General features: G+C 54.3%; 1 protein-coding gene across 1 annotated transcript in view; it reads right to left on the reverse strand.

Annotated features, from left to right (window-relative positions):
- Positions 1–22,568, reverse strand: part of UBE2E1 (ubiquitin conjugating enzyme E2 E1) — a 33,657-nt gene extending 11,089 nt beyond the window's left edge. Inside the window, exons 1-2 of the mRNA XM_074195710.1 lie at positions 22,381–22,568; positions 17,806–17,856 (exon numbers count right to left, since the gene is read on the reverse strand). Coding sequence (XP_074051811.1) covers positions 17,806–17,856; positions 22,381–22,535 — 206 coding nt within the window. The 5' untranslated portion in view covers positions 22,536–22,568. The remainder of the gene's footprint in view (positions 1–17,805; positions 17,857–22,380) is intronic.
- Positions 22,569–22,830: the final 262 nt, after the last annotated feature.

A 22,830-nucleotide genomic window follows, 5' to 3' on the forward strand; every position in this document is an offset into this window, starting at 1 on the left:
GGCATCATCCAGGTGTGAGCAAGGTGGGGAAAGAGCTCCTGAGGAAAGGGGCCCTTCAGCCAGGTCTCCCTAATCTCACCTTTGGGGTACAGGTAGCTGAAGCCCCCTTTCTAAAGGTGAGGGAAGGGAGGTATGGGTGAAGGGCCCCATTCCTCTGAACACCTGGGCAGATGAGTCTACCTGTTTCCTTTGACCGTCCCACTGGGTCATGCCCTGCCCTAGTCCCTCTCACCTGTTACCCCTTTCCCCTGGAGCCAGGGCTTGCCTCCTCCTCTGGGGCTCCCCTTGATCGTCCACAGCCTGGATCCAGGGCCAGGTATCTTAGGGCCCCAGGAGGCTGGTTTCCCCTCGGGGCTCACAGCCCCTTCACCCAACTCTGATCCTGCCCCCCCAGCTCTTGTTCCTCTTCAAGTGATCAAACCTCAACTTCTGGCTGGTTCTTTCAATTCTCAAAATATTTTTTCATTTTCATAATTTTGTTTGGAAAATTTTGAAAACTGTCACATCCCTTCCTGCCTTAGATGCCCTTGTTTCTGGCTGGCTCAGGGGTCCTCATTAGAGGCACCAAGGCAGGGCAGTGCCTCTAAAAACCCCATGGGGTGACTGATGGCTAGTGTTTGCCCCCTACCTGGAGATGGGGGTGCCAGGTGTGGTGGGAAGGGGGGGAGAAGGATCTTCTCCCACAGTCAGCACAGTATCTCTAGCAGCCCCCTCCCCCTTAAAATTTACTATTTTTAAGCAGCTGTGGAATTAGAAATCGGATCCCCCAAGTTATGAGAACTGTGTGGAAAGGAAGCAGACTGGGGGAGTAAGAAGGGAGTGGGGGGAGGGGGAGGCCTCGCCTCTCCGCAGCCTGTGGGTGGGCTCTGCTCAGGCTCCAAGGTCTCGGGGGAGAGGGGAGAAGATACCCCTAACTGTGTCTTTAATCACACTTTATTTCCTTCTGGAACAAAAACAGCAACATGGTTATCTCGGAGGTCCCACAGACATTTTACAAAATTCTACCAACAATGCAGACCGTGGAGACAATGTAGAGACTATCAGAATGCCTGCTGCGGGGGTGCAGGGAGGCAGGCGAGATTGGGGAAAATGGGAAAACTCAAAATAAATAAAATCATTCTTTTATAGACAAACAAAAAAAGTCTATCAAGTCCCTCCTCCACTGCAGGCGGGGGGCTGGGGAAGACCCAGATCCATGGCCAGGAGGCCCTGGGTCCACATGGGGGGGTCCGGCTACTGGAAGTGTCCTTCCAGGATCAAAGCAGGCTCAGACACCCCCAGCCACAGGGGGCTCAGGGCTCGCGAAGCTCCTCCCCCAGAACAACCTGCACACAGAAAGCAGGGCCTGGCCTGCCTGGGAAGTCCGAGAGGCGGCCTGGGAGGCCAGGAGGCCCGGGGCTCTGCAGTGGGAGGCCACGGGCAAAATTCAGAGCCTGGGTTAATGAAGGAGGAGAGTCGGAGTCTCACAAACCAGCAGAGGAAAAGGTTAATAATCATTAATGTGGAAAAAAGGCATTATTGGAGCTGCAGCAGACAGACAGACATGTTGTTGGAAAAGGACTGGAAAGGGGGTCCCACGATGGTAACAGTCCCAAAAGCTGGAATGGTCTCAGATTTTTAAGTTCCCCAAACCCCATCCATCTCATCTGATAGTCATAACCTGGGAGCTCAGAGGAGCCAGAGGGCTCAGAGGCCTGGAGCCCACTCCCCGGGGGACAGACCCCAAGCTGGAGGGAGACCAGCTCTCTGCATGTTGGCCGTGAAGGGGCTGAAGCGCGCCCCAGGGCCCACATGGGCAACCACTGCTCAGAGAGCGTGGGATCTGGCTCCCCGGCCCACCAGCCTGGAGCGGCTCGAGACCACCCTGAGGATTTAGGGTTGAGGCAAGAAAAGCCAGACAATCCCTCCACCCCAGGTCCAGTCGTCGTCCAGTGACCGAGGCCATGCCCCGCCTGCTGCTGTGGAGCCACGGGAGCCATCGGGAAGTAACAGGGCCAGAGGTGGCTCTGAAGGGCAGCAAAAAAGAGGGGGGCTGCTCACACTGCTGGAAGAATGGAGAGGCCGGGGCACCATGACAAGGGCCGACCCGCTCCAACGCGATCCCGTGGCGTCTTGCTTCCCCCGGTCCTCCTGGAGAGGCCACAGGGGGATGTCCAGGGGACTGGGAGTGGACCGAAAGCTTCCCTGCTCTCCCTCCCCAGGCCCCAGTCCAAGGGCAGCAGGCCTCTCCCGAGATGCAGAGGAGTCAGAGATGCAAGGACTGGGCTGAACCCTGGCTTCTGTCCCCCCGATCCAAATTTCCTAAATTGTGCCAGGAAAGGGAGGACCAGCCAGACCACTGAAAAGAAGACAGCTGACAGCAGAGGGATCATCTACAGATGACAAAGGAAAAAACAGCAAGGTGGCCAGCAAGGCCAGCCCAGCAACGCAGCCACGGCGCAGGAGGCTGTGCCACACCCACCACACCGATGCCCAGATCTTGGAAAGGGGCAGGTGAGAAGAAGCTAAGTGACGGATGAACAGATGAGAGCGAAGCAAAGGCTTCCGCAGCCCCGGGACGTGAACACTTCCAAACTAGGGACCAAAGAGCAGCACAAGGATGGGGTGACGCCCGGCACAAACAGCTGCATCAGCGCTTTGGGGCAAGCTTCCAGGGTGCGAGACACAACCGCCAGAGGAGAAAGCTCCAGATCACTGAGGATAAGAAATTCGACCTTTTTAAGAACCCCGAGGTTCCACCTCCTGAGCCCCCTATTGACAAGGATGACAAGGGTTGATGATGACAAGGCCCCACTGGGGAGGGGCCTGCTACAAGTTCCTCCCCCTCCTGCTGGCACCACTTCTGGGTCCAAGTCTCAAAAAGTCCAAGGAAAGGGCCCATTCATACAAGCAATTTGCGACAGTGCGAATTGTAGCTGCCATCATGTGGGGACGGTCCATGAATTCAACAGAACATCCATGGGACCCACAGGGAGAAAGCCCGGCAGAAGGGAGACCCTCCTAGACACCGCAACCTCACGGACAAAACAACGGTCAGCCGGGGCTGGTGACCAGTGATGGCAAAGCACAAGGAGGAAAGCTACCACGTCAAAACTCCACGGGCAAGAAGAGGAGCTGTGATGTTCTGGTTCCAGCTCCACCACAAGGCCCAGAATGCAGGGCCCGAGTTCGAGCCTGGCCTCAGACACACCACAACTCCGTGGCCCCGGACAAGTCACTTCACTTGTCTGTTCTCAGAGCTGCGGTCAGCCAGCGGTCACTTGGGCTGTGGGGCTGGCCCCCAGAGAGAAAAAGGCCGGGGCCTGACTGCAGGGAATGGCCCTCCAGCTCCGGACTCGAGGACGCTGTCCTTTGAAGGGGAGGACAGGAGCAAGCTGGCAAACTTGTATTTGTCCACTAACAAGAGGAGAGCTTGGTCACCTGGCCCAATGTGCTGCGGTTCCCGCCAGGGAGGCAGAGGTGGGACATGCCCAGGCCCCATGGCACCCTCGCCCTTTGTCAGAAGGTGCCTCCTGACCAGTGCACAATCCACCCAGTGCAACACTGAAGAAGCATTTTAAATTAAAAGCACTTATATATGATATAATGTATTAATAATATACAAGTACTGATATTAAAGCACTTTGGTCATTTATTCAGCTATGAGTGTCACGGGGTAACAGATGCCTACGTCATCATCAGGAGAAAAGAACCCCAGGTTCAGGAGGCACCTGCAGGAACCAGGCCTGTGTGAGCAGCAGGTGTGTCCCTGGGCAGTCACTGCTTCTGTGCCTCAGTTTCACCATCTGTAAACTGGGGAGGGGGAAATTCTGATCCTGAAAATGGCCTGCAGCACTGTGCCCCCTCACAAAACCTATCTCAATGTAGAAAGCCACTGTGAATACAGTCTGCCTGGCACAAGCTGCCTCTCCCAAGAGAAGGCCAACGTCCCGGGACTGAGCGAAACCACCAGTCGAGCCTTGAGGAATGCCCGCGAGCCTCTGGCCCCTGCCCAGCTCCCAGGCTGCCCAAACCTTCTCTCATTCGGCCTGGGCCAGCCGGGTCTTCAACCAGATGGGCAAAGGCTGACTGGAGGCAAGCAGACTCATCTCCCTGAGTCCAAATCGGCCTCAGACACCCCTAGCTGGTGACCCTGGGCCAGGCGCTTCCCCCGTCTGCCTCTCTGCTGGAGAAGGAAAGGGCAAACCAGAATCTCTGCCATGAAAGCCCCCAAGTAGAGCCACAGTGAGAAGGACGACACAGTGTAACAACCGGGCGACAAAAGTGAGAACGGGGCTGGCTCCGAAACCCACCCCACCAAGCCTTGGGGCGCTCAGTCCGGGGCCTGGCACAGCCAACACTCATACAAACAGGAGACCAACCGACTTCTAGAGGGCAGACCTAATTCCATAGCCTGGAGGGAGGCTCAAGGCACGGCCACAGCCACGTGGAAGCCATCTCCATCGCTGACCTCATCCCCGGACGTGACCTAAAGCGCTCGGTCCCCCTCCCCCAAAAGCCTGGGCCCCTGGAAGGTCTGGAACTCTTCAACATCCCACGGCGCCATGCGCAGTAGCTCTGCTTCCCACGGGGCTCCAGTCACAATTACTGGGGGCAACACCACGACTCCACGAAGGCCGGAAGGAAGACGACGGCCTCTCTCCCAGGGCTCTGAAGGCTTCCCGGGAGATACACGGGCACTGGGAATGATTTCTAGCAATGGAGTCATTATAAATCTCACCGAGATGTAAATGTTTTCATAATGGGGCTTGACCTGTATTAGACTTAATAACAGACACTCATGTAGACTTCCCAAGTCAACAAAAATAAATTTAAAAATCAATACTTGGTTTGTTATGTATACATTACTGAAAGGACATAGATGAAAATATTTAAAATTCAAATTGCTGAATGAAGTTGACATAGAAAGAGTACGAGCCTCCAAGCATCAAAATGAATCTGAAAATAAGACTGGACTGCTACTCATTTGTTTCAGAGTGAAGATGGAAGAAGTCATTTAGAATAAGCTTCAATCTCATATTTTTTTTTTTACCTTTTCTGAAAGAATCCAACAATCTTTTAAAGGGTTTCTTTTTTTACTGGTAAAATATATATTTTGAGCATTCAGCATCACACAAAAATATCTGCAATCTAAATGTACAAAATAGCAGGACTCTATTCAATGATCCATTGCATTCTTTATCAAATTACTCATTCTACACTTAGTGATCAAAGGATCTTTCCCTCCACTGATTAAAATAACACAGAGAAACACAGAATACTAAGAGGACAAGAAGTTCCCAGATAGGTTAAATGTTCTATCACTGCCGAGGAAGGCCGGATCTTCCTCTGTCTGGGGGCTCCTCCCACCCTGCAGACAGGGGCCGCTCATAACCTGGTAGAAGAGCCCCGGGCAGCATCAGAAGGCCACTGAGGCTCAGGGTCCCCAGACGACCAGTGGACCGATGATCCCCAGGCCCCAGATTCCAAAGCCAGAGGCTCATCCCAGGCTGCCGGTCCTGACCAAGAATAAGAACCCACTTTACTGGATCCCAAGTTCATTCTCCTTTGATGATTATTTAAATTTTTCCCTTTCTTTTGAAACAAAAATAAATGCAAAATGCTTAACTAGGGTTAAGAAACCCACCCCTTTCCTGAGCACTTTAAGCTCAATGAACATTAAGGATCCACAGGCTGCAGGGGGCTCCGGATTGCTCTACAGAAGGCCGGACCCCAGGCAAGGCCTCAGAATGAAGAGGCTTCCCGGAGGTGGGGCGGCTTTGAGCAGGTCTGCAAGGAAGCCGAGGACGAAGGGAGGCAATGAGGGGGAGATGCCAAAGAAACACAACCCAGGGTTGGAAGATGCCCTGGTGGCGAGGGAAAGCCTGACTGCCAAGCAGAGATGGGCGAGGGGTGGAGGAGTCCAGAGAGTGGGGGGCCGGGGATCCTGCCTCCCTACAGTCACCTCAGAGATGCCCAGTGACAAAAAGAAACTGGACTCGAACAACGAATCACAAAGAGAAAAACATGCCCAGCTCTTCCCAACATCTGGAGGAGGGTCAAATATTCTCCATCCTCCCTCAGGGCAAACCCCAAAGGGAACAAATATGCTCTGTTTAGGCCAGGGCCCCTTTGGAGAGCCGGGCACTGGAGCACCGGACCCCCAAGACCCCCCGGGATGCTCCGTGTTCAAAGCAACCAGTGTCCCCTAGATCACATGCAAATTTTACCCTGTTTACAAATGAAGAAACCATTGGGGGGGGGCAGAATTCCCCACCCCCACCCCAGCCCTGAAGCCCAGGAAGCTGGCTCCGGGCCCCAGCTGAAACTTCTGGGGACTCTTCAGGCAAAGCACTCCAGACTTCCCTCCCTCCTCGGTTTGGGAGTGCTGATCTCCTCCCGGGCCCCAAACTCTTCTGCTCTTCTCTACGGTTCCTTCCTTCGTGATCTGTCTATTTGGCTGGGTCCACAACTCTACATCTTTTGTTCTGACGCCCCATCCCCCCAGCCCTGAACTCCAGTCTCACATTTCCCATTGCAGGGGAGCAATCTCTTCCTGCATCCCAGCACCAACTGAATGCATCATACACTCCCCAAACCCTCCCTCCTGCCGTTAACCTTCCTCGCCATGCAGATGGCACCAGAATCATTCCAAGACATGACTCCTGATTCTCCCCACCTACCTCCATCTCTAATCATCCTTGATGCTTCTACCAATATTAATTCAGTACTTCACAGATCCCAGAGGGTTACATCCTGATTAAAACCTTTAGGGGCTCTCTCTCCACTGTCTCCAGTTCGGGGTCTTGATCTGGGGTTTGGGAGCTTGTACTATTCATTTTTTTAGGAATCCTATGTATTTTATCTAGTGCTTCTCCAAATGCAACTGAGAGTAGACCCAAGAGTCAGTGACACTGAAAAAGTCAAGTCCCTGGCCTCCAGGACAAAGGCCAAGTCCTGAGACTGGTACCTCAAGACCTGCAGCCTGGTGCCAACCCCACTCCCCAGACTCCCCTTCAGGCCTTCCATAAGCAGAGCTGAAACGGAGGCCCTCGTCCTCCTCGTGGGGCCAGCCGGAGCTCCTTTTGAGGAGCTGAGCAGAGCCTGGTCACGGCCTGGCCCTCCTGAGCTAAGCCCAGCCCCGATTCCTTCACCATCTCACCCGGAAGGTCCAGCAGAACCAGGTGGCTTGGGCTGTTGGCAGTGCCAGCATCTCAAAGGCTAGTTTTCTATCAGTGTGGAAACACAAGAGCTTTGGAATTGCAAAATGTCCACAAGGAAAATACACCTGGCCCCTGAAACCGAGCAGGCCTAATTTCTTTTTTTCTAGTAACATAAAATTTTTACTCATAATTATTCATCAAAAAGCACTGATTAAATGCTGAGGCATGGGTATACAAAAAAAGTATCTCTGTTCTCTTATAAAAACATTCACACATGTATGTGTATGGGTGGTGCTAGGTCATTTCTACCCATGTGACCCTCTGGAGGAGGAAATGGCAAAGCACTGTGGCAACTTGCCAAGAAAATGCCATGGGCAGAGCAGTCCCAGGCCCCAAGGAGTGGGACAGCTCCACAGCTCCACACGCATCTGCGTATCTACACCCCAGCACACCCTTGTCTCAATCAAATGGAGTCACAGGAACACAACCTAGGCGACACGGCCCCAGAGAGGCCACCCTCAGAGGTCAGGGCCGGCCCAGACAGAAGAGAATCTCAGTGCACAATCGATGCCTTTGCGGATGAGCCTTCTCACTATTTCAACACATCGCCAAGGCACCTCCATCCATCCTGGACAGTTGAGCCACGGCCTCGCCCACCTCCCAGCTTGCTCTGGGGGCTCATATTCAATGTTATTTTGTCCTATCCTATTTGTACAATGTGTTTGCCATATATTTCTAGCAACTTACAGAGAAACATAAAAGAAGAGTTTGCCTTCTTCCACAAATTAAAGTTCTTTCCTAAATTTCTTGCTGGCAGCCTGAAGACAATTTTGTTCCCTGATTTTCAGGCTCTACCTGAGCTTCCTGGGAGCTGGCATTTCTATTTTCCCCTGGCAATCCCATTCAGAGGCTGAAACAGGCAAGAGGGAGGAAGACAAGGAGCTCCTGAGGCCGAAGCTGATGGCCTCGGCCCATCCCTCCCCCCACGAGCTTAGGAGTCTGCATCTACCATTGATTAGGTACTTCCAACGGAGGGTATCTCGAACCGGGGAGAGGGAGGCCAAGGAGAAACACCCAGGGTGTGCAGTGGGATTAACTGACTCACTGATGTGTCCAGGGTCACCCAGGTGGGAAGTGTCTGAGGACAGAGACCCTGCTGACTCTAAGGTGACCACCGGAGCGGCATCTCCTCGAGCGCCAGCCTGTATGTGGCTCAAAGGCACAGGTGCTCACCCCTCAAGAGGAGCTCCTGTTCCAGTTGGCCTCGCTAGGAGGGCGAGGGCCTCCGTTTCAGCGGGCCACTGGGGAAGCCAAATCCCTTGGGACCACACTTTCTCACGTAAAAGGTGCCAGGAATTCAAAACCAGGAACCTTCCCTAGGAAGGTGTCCTGGTCAGGCGGGGCCATCTAGGAGGAGAGTGTGATGCGTGGAGCAGGCTCCCCAGGACTGGAGGGCACTGGGGTTGTCTAGGGTTCAATGACCTCCAAGGTCTTCAGGGCTAACAGAGGAAAGGATTTCATTGCAGCTCGGTTAAAATGACTTTGTAAGTTAACAATACCATTGAGACTGTGCCAAGACTCATCTGGCTGGGCCTCAGTTTCCTAGCAGAACCAAGGGAAGGGTCCACAGCACCTACTGCCACGAAGGTCAGACTGGCACCACACGGGTCAAAAAATGGGGCAGGCATTGACTTTTGCTGCTCTTTTTAAGGATAGGTAAAGTGCGTTGGATTTGGTATAAAACGAAACAAATAATTTCAAATTGTCCTTTTGAAGGGAAAAAGAAAGAGGCCATCCTGCATTTCTGAAAAGAAAGGGGATTAAGGTTTCACTTAATTTGTCCGTGAGCAGAGGCAAGGACAAGAGCTGGGACAGCACCGGCCCAAATGGCTCCAGACCCACTAGCCATTTCTGACTAGATTTTTTACTTCCTATAATGTAAGAATTTTTTTCTTTGCCTGAGATTCAATTCTTTCCCAAATTTTGCTCCTGTTTTCCTTTCTGCCTATGTATTTACAACATTTCATAGAGCTGAATTCTCACACTATAAAACTGCCAAAAATTGCCTCCATCTAAGCACGAGGCACTCCAGAAGTCTTTTAGCTATGTTGCTTCAGGTTATTGAAAACATATTAATTCCCCTCTTTTAACAGTTCTCCAGGTCAGACATTCTATATGCCAAATTTAATAAAAAACATATAATATTGGTCTTCTAAAAATTCACACAGAGTGAGGGCATAAGAGAAGCGAGTCCCAATGGTTTAAAAATATCCTCAAACACAACCTACAGAATATTTCCCAACACCAGGTTAGTTCTACTTCACTATATTACAATCTTGGCAAAGGAACAGAATGGGTCTCAACACCACCAGTGACATGGGCCACGAGACAAGACCGGCTCCTCTGATGAAGCTGCAGCCACTGGGATGGGTTTACGCCGCACTCCCTCACTTCTAGCCAGGGGTCTGGGCCCAATCTTTAATCCAATCCTCGGGCCTCACTCACAGGCCCAATTTCAACAGAGGTCTGTCTGCAGGTCTAGAGATGAGCTTAGGACAAAGCAGGCAGTCATCACCAACTTTGCCAACAACTGACTGCCTAGATCTCGCCTCAGCAGGTGACCGCATTGAGAAATAGGGCACAACCCCAATTGTCAAAGGTCCATGGGCCAAAAAAGCTGACCCCTCAAAAGCCTCCTAACAGGAAGCAATTGCTTCTTCTGGGAACCATGATCACTGGGCATGAATGAGCATCAACATTTCTGAGCGGGCAAACCACCCACTACTGAAACCGGAAGGAAGTTTGTGATGGCACTCAGCCTCAGCTTGGGGCCGCTCGGTGACCGCCCACCCTTCCCTGCTTCCCTCCGGAGTCCTCTCTAAGCCCAGAGCAAGGCTCCTGCTGACTAGGAGCTGGAGGGCTCACTGGGGTGCCCATATCTCCAACAAAACCCCCAGAGAAAGCCTTCAGCAGGGTGGCGGGTCCTATCATTTAAGAGTGAGGGGATGCCAAAGCCAAGCCCCCCTCAGACTTCTCTCTCCAAGCTTCAACTGCTCCAGCTATAAATGGGAGGCAAAGGAGCAAAGGATAACTGAGGCAGAGCACTCAGCAATGGGGAAACGGCTGAATAAATGCTGGTCCACAGACAGAATGGAGTACTGATGGCCTGGAAGGAATGGCCAAGAGGAGCTTCAAAGGATAAGGAGGGAGGTGGGGAGAAGCAGGACAAGCCACATGGTCACAGCAATGACCACCCCCCATGACTCCAGGCTGGTGGGTGGGCTGGCTGGATGCCGTCCCAGATGCCCCCAGCCCTGCAGCCTGGCAAGGATGGCAAACACGCAGGCTTGTTCTGCTCATCTGTGCCCCATGTTACATACAAGTACAATGTTCTCCATCCAAATGAGAGTCGTCTCCAAGAAAAAAAGGTCATGAAAGGTTTGGAAAACGTCTAGAGAGAAACAAGGGCAGAAGGAAGCCACAAATGACAGCAAGGTGGTGAAGTGCAACAAGCAGCTTTTACAAGCCAGCGCAACAGAGTGAGATGGCTTCCATTTCCCATGTAACCCTAGATGAAATGCTCTTCTGGGGGGTATTGGTTAAGTTTCCTTGCTCCACACCCCGCCCCGGGGTGGATGGCAGGGCTAGTCCTGCTCCACAGAGACGACTGAACACCACTCCTGGCAACTGCTCGGGCGTCATTAACTATCATTTCCACAGCTTTCACTCAGAGGCACTCCGAATGAACAGGTCACTATCCTAGAACACGTTGTCCCCACCCCAGCCACCGGGGCTGCCCCAGCTGCCCCCCACCCCAGCCACCGGGGCTGCCACAGCTGCCCCCACCCCAGCCACCGGGCTACCACCAGTTGCTCTACGCACACAGCTGCAAGCCCAGCAGCAGGGTCAGGTAAGCTGTCTCCACAGGCGTTCTGGGTGGGGGTCTGCACACTGGCACTGGTCCCACTGAGGACTGACCACCAGATTCATATGAGACAATAAACAGTGAGGGAAGTGACAGGAGACCCACCAAAGACTCAACAGAGCTATGAGTTTGGCTAAATTATCTCCTGTTGCCAAGCCTCCACTTCTTCAGGTGTCATGGATAATGTTTCCTGCCAAGCCTGAGGTGCCGCGTGAACCTAAGCTATCTGAGCAGGCCAGCCCAGGGCAGACACAGTCAGGAGACTGGTTGGGTGATGATCAGGATGACTTTTCAAGGCAGGGCTAGTAGGCAGAAGCCTCTGGGCAAGGCCGCAGGCGTGCCCACTTCAGATTTGGTCCGGAGCTTGCTCCTAAGCAGCCAGGGTCCCCAGAGATGCTGACCCAGCAGACCCAGTTTTCTTCTTTGTTCACCTGAAGCATCATTCCTCAATCCTGTGGCAGCTGTTCCTTCTTCCTTTGAAGACAGCTAGCTGCTGGAGGCTGGTGCCCACTCTCAGGCCTTGCCCTGTCAAACACACAACCACTTTCAGAAAGCAGCTGGCAGCAGCTGGCAGTCTGCAGAGGATGGTTTTGAAGCCAGGAGCTTGGAGGGCATCCTTGGAAGTCAACACCAGTTTCTCAGGCCTTTGTTCACCCATGGAGTACAGAAGACTCATGGTGAAGCTCTGGTTCAATTGGCCAGTGAAGGGGAATGGATCAGGGGTCAATCAGGCTGGCAGCATCAATATAAGAAGCCACTTGTGCCAACTGTACGATCTAGGGGACCCCTCACCCTTCTCCAACATCCCCACTCTGCAGCCCCATTCTACTATTCCCAGGAGCCAGACCAAGGACCACTGATGGAATCTTTCTTCTGTGTTCCTCTGCCTTTCTCCTGCCCAAACGCTCTAGAAGACCGGTAGCCAACGTGGAAGGGTTCTGCCCAGGCTAGATGCCATTCTCTCATTCTTCTCCCCTGCACACGAGTTGATGCTCCTCAAAGGTGTGAACTGAATGGAGCATCTTCTGTCTTCTGGTCCAACTTGCTCCTCTTTGGACCATATCAAAACTGGACCAAATACAGCATGACTGCATTCAAGCTGATTTCCCAAACCTTCTAGGTTCTAATTCTCAAAAGCAGAAGTTGAATTAAGGAGACAGTCCCAAGCATCACGGGATCCTCTGAAGGATTCTCTCTCCCTTCCACAAAGCGGCATCAAGTTCATTCCACATCCCTAATACAATGGCTCTCTCCAAAAGCACTCTCCTTGGAGCCACGCTTGCTTACTGCTTGGAAGGGATAATAGGGATGCCACTTTCTAGAGAGGGAAAGCTCCAGCATGGTGCCACCAAGTCTAGACAATCACTGTGGCCCCACCATAGCTTTTCAGAGCAGCAGAGAAATGCGATGGGCAGATGAATGCCTGCTGAAGTTCGGAGTTCAGCCAGTGCCCTCTGGATCTCCAAGTGCCCTTGGGGTTTGGGAGAGTGATAGCCAGTTCGCTAGAGGTGGGGCCTAGCACTCATGAGGACCCACTCGAGAGCTTCTCCACCAAATACTGGGGGTGGCTTAGCCTGGTCTCAGGCGATCTTAAAGCCTGAGCTTCATCTGAGGCACTAATTGTCAACCTGGCTTTCCTGTAAGAGCCTTGGAGAGCCAGACCAGTTCCTATGAGATCACCTCTGCTTGTTTGAATGCTTCCATACCCATCTGTCTTTTGGTATTGTTTTGGGCCAAATCACCCAATATTTGGCAGTGTGCTTAGAAGCAGAGTAAGACAGCTCAGAAATGTTTCTCTTCTTTAATTTTTACTTTGCAAGCAGTTCTTGCCTGCCTTGCTGTGGGATCTTCATGAACTGTAGATCCAAAGTCTAAGGTTTCCCTCTGGGCCTAGGACCCCAAGTAATCCACCCAAGCCCTCACTCGGGGCTTACCCGGCCACCCTGGGTTTTCCTTTTCTAACTGCACCTGCCTGCCTTAGTGTGAGTGAATTTCAAATTCCATTCCAATCACTGTTGCAACAGCAGGATCCAGGGGAAATACTGGGTGACAGGAACTCAGAGGCAGTTGTAGGATGTGCACAGTGATGAAGAGTCTTCTGATCACTCCAGAAGGGGTCCAGAAGGACCCCTCTGCCAGTCCTCAGTCGCTTTCTTCCTCGCAGCGGGGCACAACGCTTGGGAGCTACTGGGGGGGGGGGGGGCGTGGTGCTTCCACGCTCACCATCTCTTGCTCTCATTCTCTTTCCCCCCACTCAGTCACCATATGCCCTTCTTTCTAATATTGGGTGGAAGAATTATCTTCTGAGCAAAGAACTCAGCAAACTGGCAAGACTAGAGGTGGTCCAAGTAGCATCTATCATGAAGCCAAGTCCACCAGGAAGGCAGAGGTCATCCACTGGAAAGGGCCTGCAGCTACAGTGGAGAAGATCTGGCTCACTGGGATAGAGGCAGCGAGAGGGCCCCCACATCCCTCCTGACCCAGAGAAGTGCTGGGGGATGGACTCTGCAGCATCCAGAGGAAGTTAGAACTCAGAACAGATTCCTGATGAATTTGAAAAGGGGAGAAAAGGTCTCCTGGGACCAGGTATCTAAGCCCAGGCTCCCCAGGGACCATTTTTGGAGAAGAATGGTTTATAAACATTCTTCTTGCTCCACTTTCTAAGTAACTTATTTTTTATAAAAGTTAAAGAGTTCAATTGATTCTGATTGAGAAAGAGAAGCACAATGGATGGAATTCATGAGTAATATGACTAGAAAAATCCAGTCAAGGGAGGTGTTCAGGGAATGAACCCATTCCCCTTCTCTAACATTCAAAAGTTTAAGTATTTCCTTTGATGAACTACACACACACACACACACACACACACACACACACACACACACACACACTTCCTTATTAGAGCCAACAAAGAACAAGATGGCCAGATGAATCTTTTTTTTCTCCCTCCCCTTCTATACCCTTTAACATAAGTGAGCAGTCATTTGCCAGAAGGCAAAAAGTAAGCAGAAAAACCAACGGTAGATATAATTCACATCACGGATAATCGACCCCTAACTAGGTTTTGAAATGGTAAATTCCAGAAATGATCACAACTCACATTATCACGACATCTGTCTTCTTCCCACACTGGTAAGACTGATGGACATCCGCTGCCTAGCCTTATCAGCATACTTCCCATCTTCAGGAAAGTCCAAAACAGGAGACTCTAGTTGCATGAATACAATTCTGCTAAGTACTGAGGACTTTCTTTAGAGAGTCATAACTGCTTTATCACATCCCAAACACCTACAGAAGACTGGTAACAAATGTTTATCATCTTCAGAGGTTCCTCCTAGACTGATGCACATGTTAACACTATAATAAATAATGTGGTTCTGATGAATGCTGGTAAACCTGCCATACTATGATACCTTTACTGTATAAGGAAGAATATCATTTCATATATAAATCGCTAAAACAGACATACGCAGATCGGTGACATGCTGCTTCTTTCAAACAGTAGTTTCAGTACCCTCAGAAGGCCAGCTCTGTGGCTCATTCCTTGGGTGACCTTGGGTAACTAAATAAAGCTCTTCTGGTCTCATTTTATTCAAATGCAAAATAAGAGACCTCTGAGGTCTCTTACAGCTCTAAATCTATTAGTAGCACACTAAGGTTATCAAACCATGACAAGCAAAATCCCCAACTAATTTTTTCATTTTTTTGTAATTGATATTTTTCATCATTTTTAATAATTTATATAGAAAATTTTAAAAATCATTTTGGGGGCTTATTTGTCTTATATAAAAGTACAAAACATATTTAGTAAAATTCTGAAAGTTCTTTACATAGACTTAATTCCATTCAATGACACCAAATGAACTTGAGATATGAGGTAACTACGAGATATTTTCATGGAGAGATCTTTTGTCAGCAGACAAGTTGAAAATTTGTTTGCTTGATTTACTAACAAAACTAAGTTATCAGCTATTGAGGCAGGTGAAGACTAAGAGGTATAAATATCATAAGAGCAAATGAGAGACTAAGAGCCAATGGCCTCTTCTAAAGGTTCTTCCAAGTTTCAATCCATGAACGTAGAGAAAAGCTGAAATTTTAGCCCAGGCCTCCTTATTTCAAGTTCACTGAACCAAGCTGCCTCCAAAGCACATTTCCATAGGGGCAATCATAAATCACAGGAATTGGAATCGGAAATGACCTTCTGATCTCCAGTCAATGATCCCATTTTCCTGCTAAGGAAACTCCAGCCTGAAGGTCACTGAGAGAAGTGGCAGAGTCTTCTTGATTCTTCAACCCTAAACCCAATTTTAAACTATCTTTCACCCTAGTGCTGACATCATTTTCCCCACTCATGGGAAAGCCTGGAGCTTCACTTGTGCATCAGTTAGTTCTATTATCCAAAATCATGTCAAATTTTAGCAAAAACACCCACCTGAGTTCCCCTAAGATAGGCAATCTTTGCCCAGCTTCAGTGTATAAGAAACAAAGACAACAGGCCATTACAGCATGAGTTTCAAAGATAGCAACACCCCAGGGACAAAGCTGATGATGCTCCCTCTCTTTGGGTTTGTGCATCAGACTTGGAGGGAGCTTGAGAACTGTGGGGTCAATACCCTCTGGATTTCAGAGAGGAGGAAACAAAGGCTGGCTTGAGGCCCCATCGACACTAAGGGTTGTGGACACCAGCATAGAAGACTTTCCTGTCCTGGCCTAGCTCTGCCCTCCATGGGCCAAACTTCTATTGACTGCAGGTAGAGGCCCCACTGGGCCCCATCTTAGGGCTCACACCTGGACCCTGTCCGGGAGGATCTCCACCACCTTCTGAGTTCACCTCTGTCCACACACATAACAAACATATATACAGAACGTCAAGTATGCATAGAGCTTTACGCTATGTCTGTGAGCTTCAGAACAGCCCAAAGATGCAGTGAGGAGGCTACCACTGCTCATTTTACAGATGAGAAGACTGAGGAGCAGAGCCGGTCCAATGACTTCCTTGCCCATAGTCACTCAGCTAGTAAATCCTTCTGACTCCAAGGCAGTCAACAAATGTTTCTTAAGCACTCACGCTGAGCCGGATACTATGTAAACCCTGGAGGCGAATGAAAGGCCAAACTCCAGTCCCTGCCTCCCAGGGGCCCCCAGTCCAATGAGGGAAATATATAAGCTAGAAGCTGAGTAAATGAGGGGGGTCTAGAGGGGAAACAGGAAGAGAGGGAAGGGCCAGGGGCCTGAGTCTGACCCCTGAGCTCCACTGTCCATGGACCTGGAGAGCTCCGCAGAGTCACAGAACCTGAGTTATGAATAGCAGAGCCAGCCAGTTGGAATACCAATGTTAAGATTAAAAGCAGTAAGTAAAATTATAACATTCACAAAAAAGTAGCCTGAACTTTGCATTAGTCACCTCTCATTTCATCCCCATTTACTGCCCTGCAATGTTGAGAAGTAAACACTCAGGACTTCTTCTGAATGACAACTCTGGTAGCTGCTCACTCACATGTGGCAAAGACCAACAAAGCCCCAGAATGAGGATCATTCACCAGACCCATGGAACCCTTGCCTCCGAGGGCGGGCCAGGAAGGATCAAGAGCTGCCCAGAGAGGACATGAGAAATAAACGGATTTTACACACAGGTTTAAAAACAGGGGCGGCTAGGTGGCACAGTGGATAAAGCACTGGCCCTGGAGTCAGGAGTAAGTACCTGGGTTCAAATCCAGTCATAGACACTTAATAATGACCTAGCTGTGTGGCCTTGGGCAAGCCACTTAACCCCATTTGCCTTGCAAAAACCTAAAAAAATAAAAATAAAAATAACAATAAATAATAAAAAAAATAAAAGGAATGGGTAAAAGAGATTAATCCTATAATCTCAGAGTGAACACCTCAACAACCAACAGCTGGCCTCCAAAAGTACCTCTCCATCTCACCCTCTGAAGGACCCCCAAGGGAGGAAGCTGAACAACTTGATCACAGAACACCCAAAGTATTCCTTCATTTCTCTCAGAAAGACAAAAACAAACAACAAATTTTCTAGAAAGACAACTTAACAAAAGTTAAAAAATGCCTGTGTTCCCCTGCAGAGAAAGTACCCAGCCCAGGTGTTGATGAGGGGGAACATCCCAAGCACTTATCGGTGGGACACTGACCCTTGTCTCTAATATGGCGAGGTCATTTTGGTTCTTTGACAACAACGGACAAGAACCAACCAACTCTCCGTCCAAACTGGAGGAGCTGCGTGGCTGCTATCTACCATCATTGAGGTTCTGCTGATTTGGCTGTGGCTTGACGTCAGGGAGCCCTGGGAGGGCTGTCCATAAAGCAGACTGAGCCCAGCCACAGCAGCTAGTGAGGGGAAACCACCCTGGGAGGATTCTTTTATAAAAACAAATGGGGTGTATGTACGTATGTACATATCATCTCTTTATCTCCTAAATATCAGTGCCATTGGGCATTCAGAGGACTTTTAATATTGTTCCCTCTCAAAGGGACCCCCCACACCAGTATTCCTTCCTGGACAGAAGGAAGAGAGACATCGCAGCTAGCACACACAAACCTCTCAATTTGGACTGGAAAATGGAGGCAGAGACATTCTCTTCCCTCTTTTGACCTTGGCTGTGCCTTCCAGTCCCATCAAGACGAGCCCAAAACACACAAAAACAAAAACATGTATCCAAAGAAATATTGAGGGCAGGGAGAAAAGAGAGAGGAGGTTTGTCTTTAAAAGGGAAGAAAACTAACCTGCAGTTGGGAGGTGGGTCCAGTGTGATGTCAGCCAGTTCCTTCTGAATCCTAATCCCAGGAGAGTGACAGGAAAAAAAAAAAGAAGTAAAATGGTTAATTCACTGGCAAACACGTCTAACAATCCACAGGTCAGGACATATGCAAGACAGGCCAGGAAACCTTGGTTGGCCACCACCTGCCCCCAGCTCCCCCTCCTTCCTTAAGTCTGTTTTTATGCTCAGCTATGCTCCGCCGACTACAGACAGATGTTATCCCTTCCCCTCCCAGGCCCGCTGGCAAGGACACAGTGCCTTCCTAGACACCTAGACCTATGGCCCCCATACACCAACTGCTGGCAACAATCAAGATGGTGGGCATTCACAGAGCACGTCCAACTTTACAAGGTGCTCAGCAGACATTTCCTTGGGTACTGCTGGCATCGCCCCATCTTGCAGCTCACAGAGGTTACTCAGCTAATGAGGGCCCCAGATAGGATTTGAATCCAGATTTGTCCAATCAAGTTCACTGCTCTTTCTACTAAACAAAGTGAGACTCCACCACTCTGAAGCCATACACCCCCCCCCCCAGCTCCCAGTACTCATTTCCCCCCAAAGATTAGGAAAGGCTGTATCAGGCAGCCCAGAGCCAGTCAAGAGTAAGGTGGTCCCTTCCAAAATGTAAATAAACATCTTGACAAATACCCCTGCTCAACACAAAACCTCCCCATCCTGTCACTCTCCAACAGATACTTTTTTTTAGTTTTTTTTTTGCAAGGCAATGAGGTTCAGTGGCTTGCCCAAGGCCACGCAGCTAGGCAATTATTAAGTGTCTGAGGCTGCATTTGAACTCAGGTACTCCTGACTCCAGGGCTGGTGCTTTATCCACTGTGCCACCTAGCCACCCCTCCAATACAGATTCTAAAGGCTGACTTTCCATCCTCAAAACAAGCCCAGACTTTGGGCCTCCCCCTAATGTTTTCCAGAAAAGTTCACATACCCCTAAGGACCAATCCCTGAACCCCAAGCTCCCAAGGGGGATGAGAAACCAAGCCTCTTCTAGTTCTGAATCCCTTAGGCCTCAGAACTTTAAACTTCTGATCCTATGTTCAAGTCCCACCCTCCTCTATCTACTTCCACTGACCCCCTGTAGCACAACAGACAAACCTTGGCCACGTGGAGTCATCCTCCCCCCCTCCCCTCCACAGCCCCTGTGGGGGCTGTTCATACCCCTTTCTCCCTGGACTTCCTTTCAGAACTAGGAACCTTAAAAATAAAACCCAGAACCCACCCAAAACAAAGAGGACAATCGGACCCCAGAATGAGCACTACCCTTCCCTTAAAGACATGCAACTCTCAGAAAGTATTTCCTCTGGGCCGAGCAAGAAATGAAACGGCATCCTATGGAGGTGAGGGGTGGGAAGGAAACCTGCCTCAGAGAAGTCAGAGGAAGCACAAAAGGAGTCACAGGAGGAGAGGGTCGGGGTGGGTGGTGGCCAGGAAGGGGGGTCCCTCAAAGCCGGGCTGGGAGAGATTCTCCAGGCAGCAGGGAAGGTCTGAGGCACCTTCAGGAAAGAAAGGCCAGGGCCTGCAGGGTCAGCACCAGGGAGCGGCCCACTAGAATGGGAACTCCAGGACGGGCTGCCCAGTGGTTTCTCCTCCGAGCTCAGCACAGGGCTTCATCCCCCCTTCTCTTCCAGCTCTAGACGGGGGACCCTCGGAGCTCTCGTGGCCCAGAAAACCCACCATCTCCCCTCCCTCCCAGGAAGGACCCTGCAGGCACCCCTGAATCCAGACTGAAAATCCCAAGCACGCCTTCAGGCAGCCCCAGGCGAGGCTCCCCGGGGCTCCGGCCGAGCTTGGCCTGGCCGCCCCCATGCCACGCTGGGCCCCCCATGTCTCCCCGCAGCCCCACGGGCCCGGGGTCTGCCAACTTTGGAGAGCCCACCCGCAGCGCTCCTCCGCCCCCCATGGGCGCCCCTCCCCGGGGCGGGGGCCAGCGGCCTGGGCCCGAGCCCCCCCTCCACGCCCCCCCACGTTGGGCGGGGGCGCCCCGAGGGGCTTCCGGCCCTGCGCCCCCTGCGCCCCTCTGTGCAGGTGAGGCCGCCCAGCCCCGGGCCCCCTCTGTAATGAGGCTGACACCCCGGGCTTTCCTCCACCGCAGGGGCGACACGGCCCCAGCGCCCCCAGCGCCCCGAGCTGAGCCTGAGGGCTCCGGCCCGGCCCCGGGTTACTGCGCAAACAAAGCTGGAGGGTGAAGTCTGGGCTTGGGGGAAGCCCCAGCTTCAGGCCCCCAGAGGTCATTTCGCCCGTCCCCGAAGGAAGGGAAAGCCCTGGCCCATCTCTGCCCGGCCCAAACCCTGCCCCGCCGGGCTCGGGCCCCTCCACTCACACTCGCGGTGGCCCGGAGATGCCCTCCTCCCCAGGTCAACGGGCTCCCAGATGGGCACCAGATGCTGTTTTCCTGCCCGCCCCAGCCCCTTGTCAGCATCTCCGAGGCACCGTCCCCTGCGGCCGGGTGACACCCGCCGCCTCCCGCCTCGGGCCCACGATGCCCTCGGGCTCCTGCTGCCCCTCTGGAGACTATGGACAACCTGGCCCTTCTGAAGTGCTTGCCTCGTTGGGAAGCCCGCAGTCCGGGCCAGCTTTGGAGACAAACTGGCTGTGGGCCCGGGCCCGGAGTGCCCCCTTAGCGCCCTGGATGGCCCGAGTTGCCATCTCTGCTTAGCCTGGGCAGAAGCTTCAGAGACCAACCCAGACATCCAGGACCCCCCCCACGAAGCAATGCCGGACTTGTGGGGCCGCTTCGCCATTTTGCTGTCATCGCCAAGTAAAGGAGTTTGGGCAACTCGGCTCCCTCTCAGTCAACAATCGTGTCTCCCAGAAGAGAGCCTCGGCCTGTGTGCTCGGGAGTCACTGAGCCTGCACGTAGCCCCGCCAGCCCTGCCCGGCCCGGGCTCACCCAGCACAGAATGAGGAGCCGGGCATGCCGAGGCAGGGCCCTCGCCAGCCCCGAAGGTCCACTCGCTTCTGCCCTGCTCACAGAATGGGAAGCGGCCCCGCAGCCCCCCGGAGAAGGCTGCGCGAAGGCCCGTGCTGTCCAGGCCCGATCCACCCTTAACCAGGCCAGGCCAGGCCGGGCGCAGCCCCTGGGCTCGGGGATCCACAACCACCTGGACGCGGGCAAGGCGCGGCGGCGGCTCCTGCACAGTGTTCGGGGAGGGCGGGTGTCATCACGCCCCCCTTACTGGCTGGACACTGAGGCCGGGGAGTTCCGGCCCTGGCCTCGGGGCCACCCGGCTGGCGGGAAGCAGCCCAGGGCCGGCCTTCCTGCACCGAGCGCCCCACTGCCCGGGGCGGGCTCCCCAAGGCTTGGGCCCTGGAGGGCGCCGGAGTAACGCGTTCTCACGCAAATCGTGTCCTCCCGGGGAAGGAACCCGCCAGGGCCCAGGTTTGGTGTTGTCCCCCGCGTCCGCCCGGGCCGCTCGGGTCCCCCTTCCTGTCGCCCCAGGACCCCTTCATTTCTGTCGGCCCGGGAGGCCTGTCCGCCAGGGAGCCGTGGGAGGGCTCCTGCCCGGGGCCCGGGGGGTGCGGGGAGGTGTTGGGGGGCGCGGCCAGGACTCCGGCCGGGGGGGGGGGCGGCAGGAAAGCCCGGCAGAGGTGAAAGGCCGCCCGCGGACTGGGGGGCGGGGGCGCTGGGGGGCCCGGGGGCGCTGGGGGGCCGGGGGCGCTGGGGGGGCGCGGGGGCGCTGGGGGGGGGCCGGGGGCGCTGGGGGACCGGGGGCGCTGGGGGGGGCCGGGGGCGCTGGGGGGGCCCGGGGGCGCTGGGGGGGCGCGGGGGCGCTGGGGGGCGGGGGCGCTGGGGGGCCCGGGGGCGCTGGGGGGCCGGGGGCGCTGGGGGGGCGCGGGGGCGCTGGGGGGGGCCGGGGGCGCTGGGGGGGGCCGGGGGCGCTGGGGGGGGCCGGGGGCGCTGGGGGGGCCCGGGGGCGCTGGGGGGGGGCCGGGGGCGCTGGGGGGGGCCCGGGGGCGCTGGGGGGGGCCGGGGGCTTTGGCCGGAGTTCGCTTCTGGTCCTTTCTGCCGACTCATCCGAACGGCGCGTGAGTTTCCGCGGCGGAGCCTCCTGCGGCCTGGCTGAGCGGCGGCCCCCCCCCCACGCGCGGCTCGGACACGCAGGACGTGGGCTCCGGGCCGCGGCCGAGTCCCGCGCGCAACAGGTGAGAGGCCGAGCCCCGGGGGGCAGGTGAGCCCGGGGCCGAGGCCCGGCGCCGGGGCGGGGCTGCCGCAGTCGGGGGGCCGGTGCGCCCCGGGGGCAGGTGAGCCCCACGGGGGGGGGCAGGTGAGCCCGGGGGCAGGTGAGCCCCACGGGGGGGGCAGGTGAGCCCCACGGGGGGGGGCAGGTGAGCCCGGGGGCAGGTGAGCCCCACGGGGGGCAGGTGAGCCCCACGGGGGGCAGGTGAGCCCGGGGGGGCGGCGCGCCTCGGGGGGCCAGGTGCGCCCCACGGGGGGCAGGTGAGCCCGGGGGGGGGGGCAGGGGGCCAGGTGCGCCCCACGGCGGGCAGGTGAGCCCCACGGCGGGCCCGGGCCCGGGGCACCCACCTCTTGGCGCTGGTGGACAGCAGCTTGGAGTTCTTGCTCATGCTGACTCTGCTCTCCTTCCTCTTGGGGGGGGCGCCGCTCTCCTTCTCCGTCTGTGGGTGGGAGGACGAGGATGAGGAGGAGCTGGTGCTGGCCCGGGAGTCGTCATCCGACATAGCGCCCCCGCCCCCGCCGCGCGGCCCCGCGGGACGCACCGGGGGCGGCGGGGCCGGGCCGGGGCTTTAAACGCCGCGCGGGGCCGGGCCGGGCCGGGCTCCGGGGCCCCGCCTCGCCGGCCCGCCGGCTCTTTGTGTCGGGCTGCCGGGGCCGGGCCGGGCCGGGGCCGCCTCCGCGCCGCTCCCGCGCCGCTCCCGGGCCTCCGGGCTGCGGCGGCTGGGCCTGGCCCCGGGCGGCTCGGGCGCCGACACGGGCGGAAGTGCGGCGGCGGCGGCTCCGGCCGGGCAATGGCTT

Source organism: Macrotis lagotis, chromosome 7 (genome assembly GCF_037893015.1).
Source record: "Macrotis lagotis isolate mMagLag1 chromosome 7, bilby.v1.9.chrom.fasta, whole genome shotgun sequence".
Taxonomy (NCBI): Eukaryota; Metazoa; Chordata; class Mammalia; order Peramelemorphia; family Peramelidae; genus Macrotis; species Macrotis lagotis.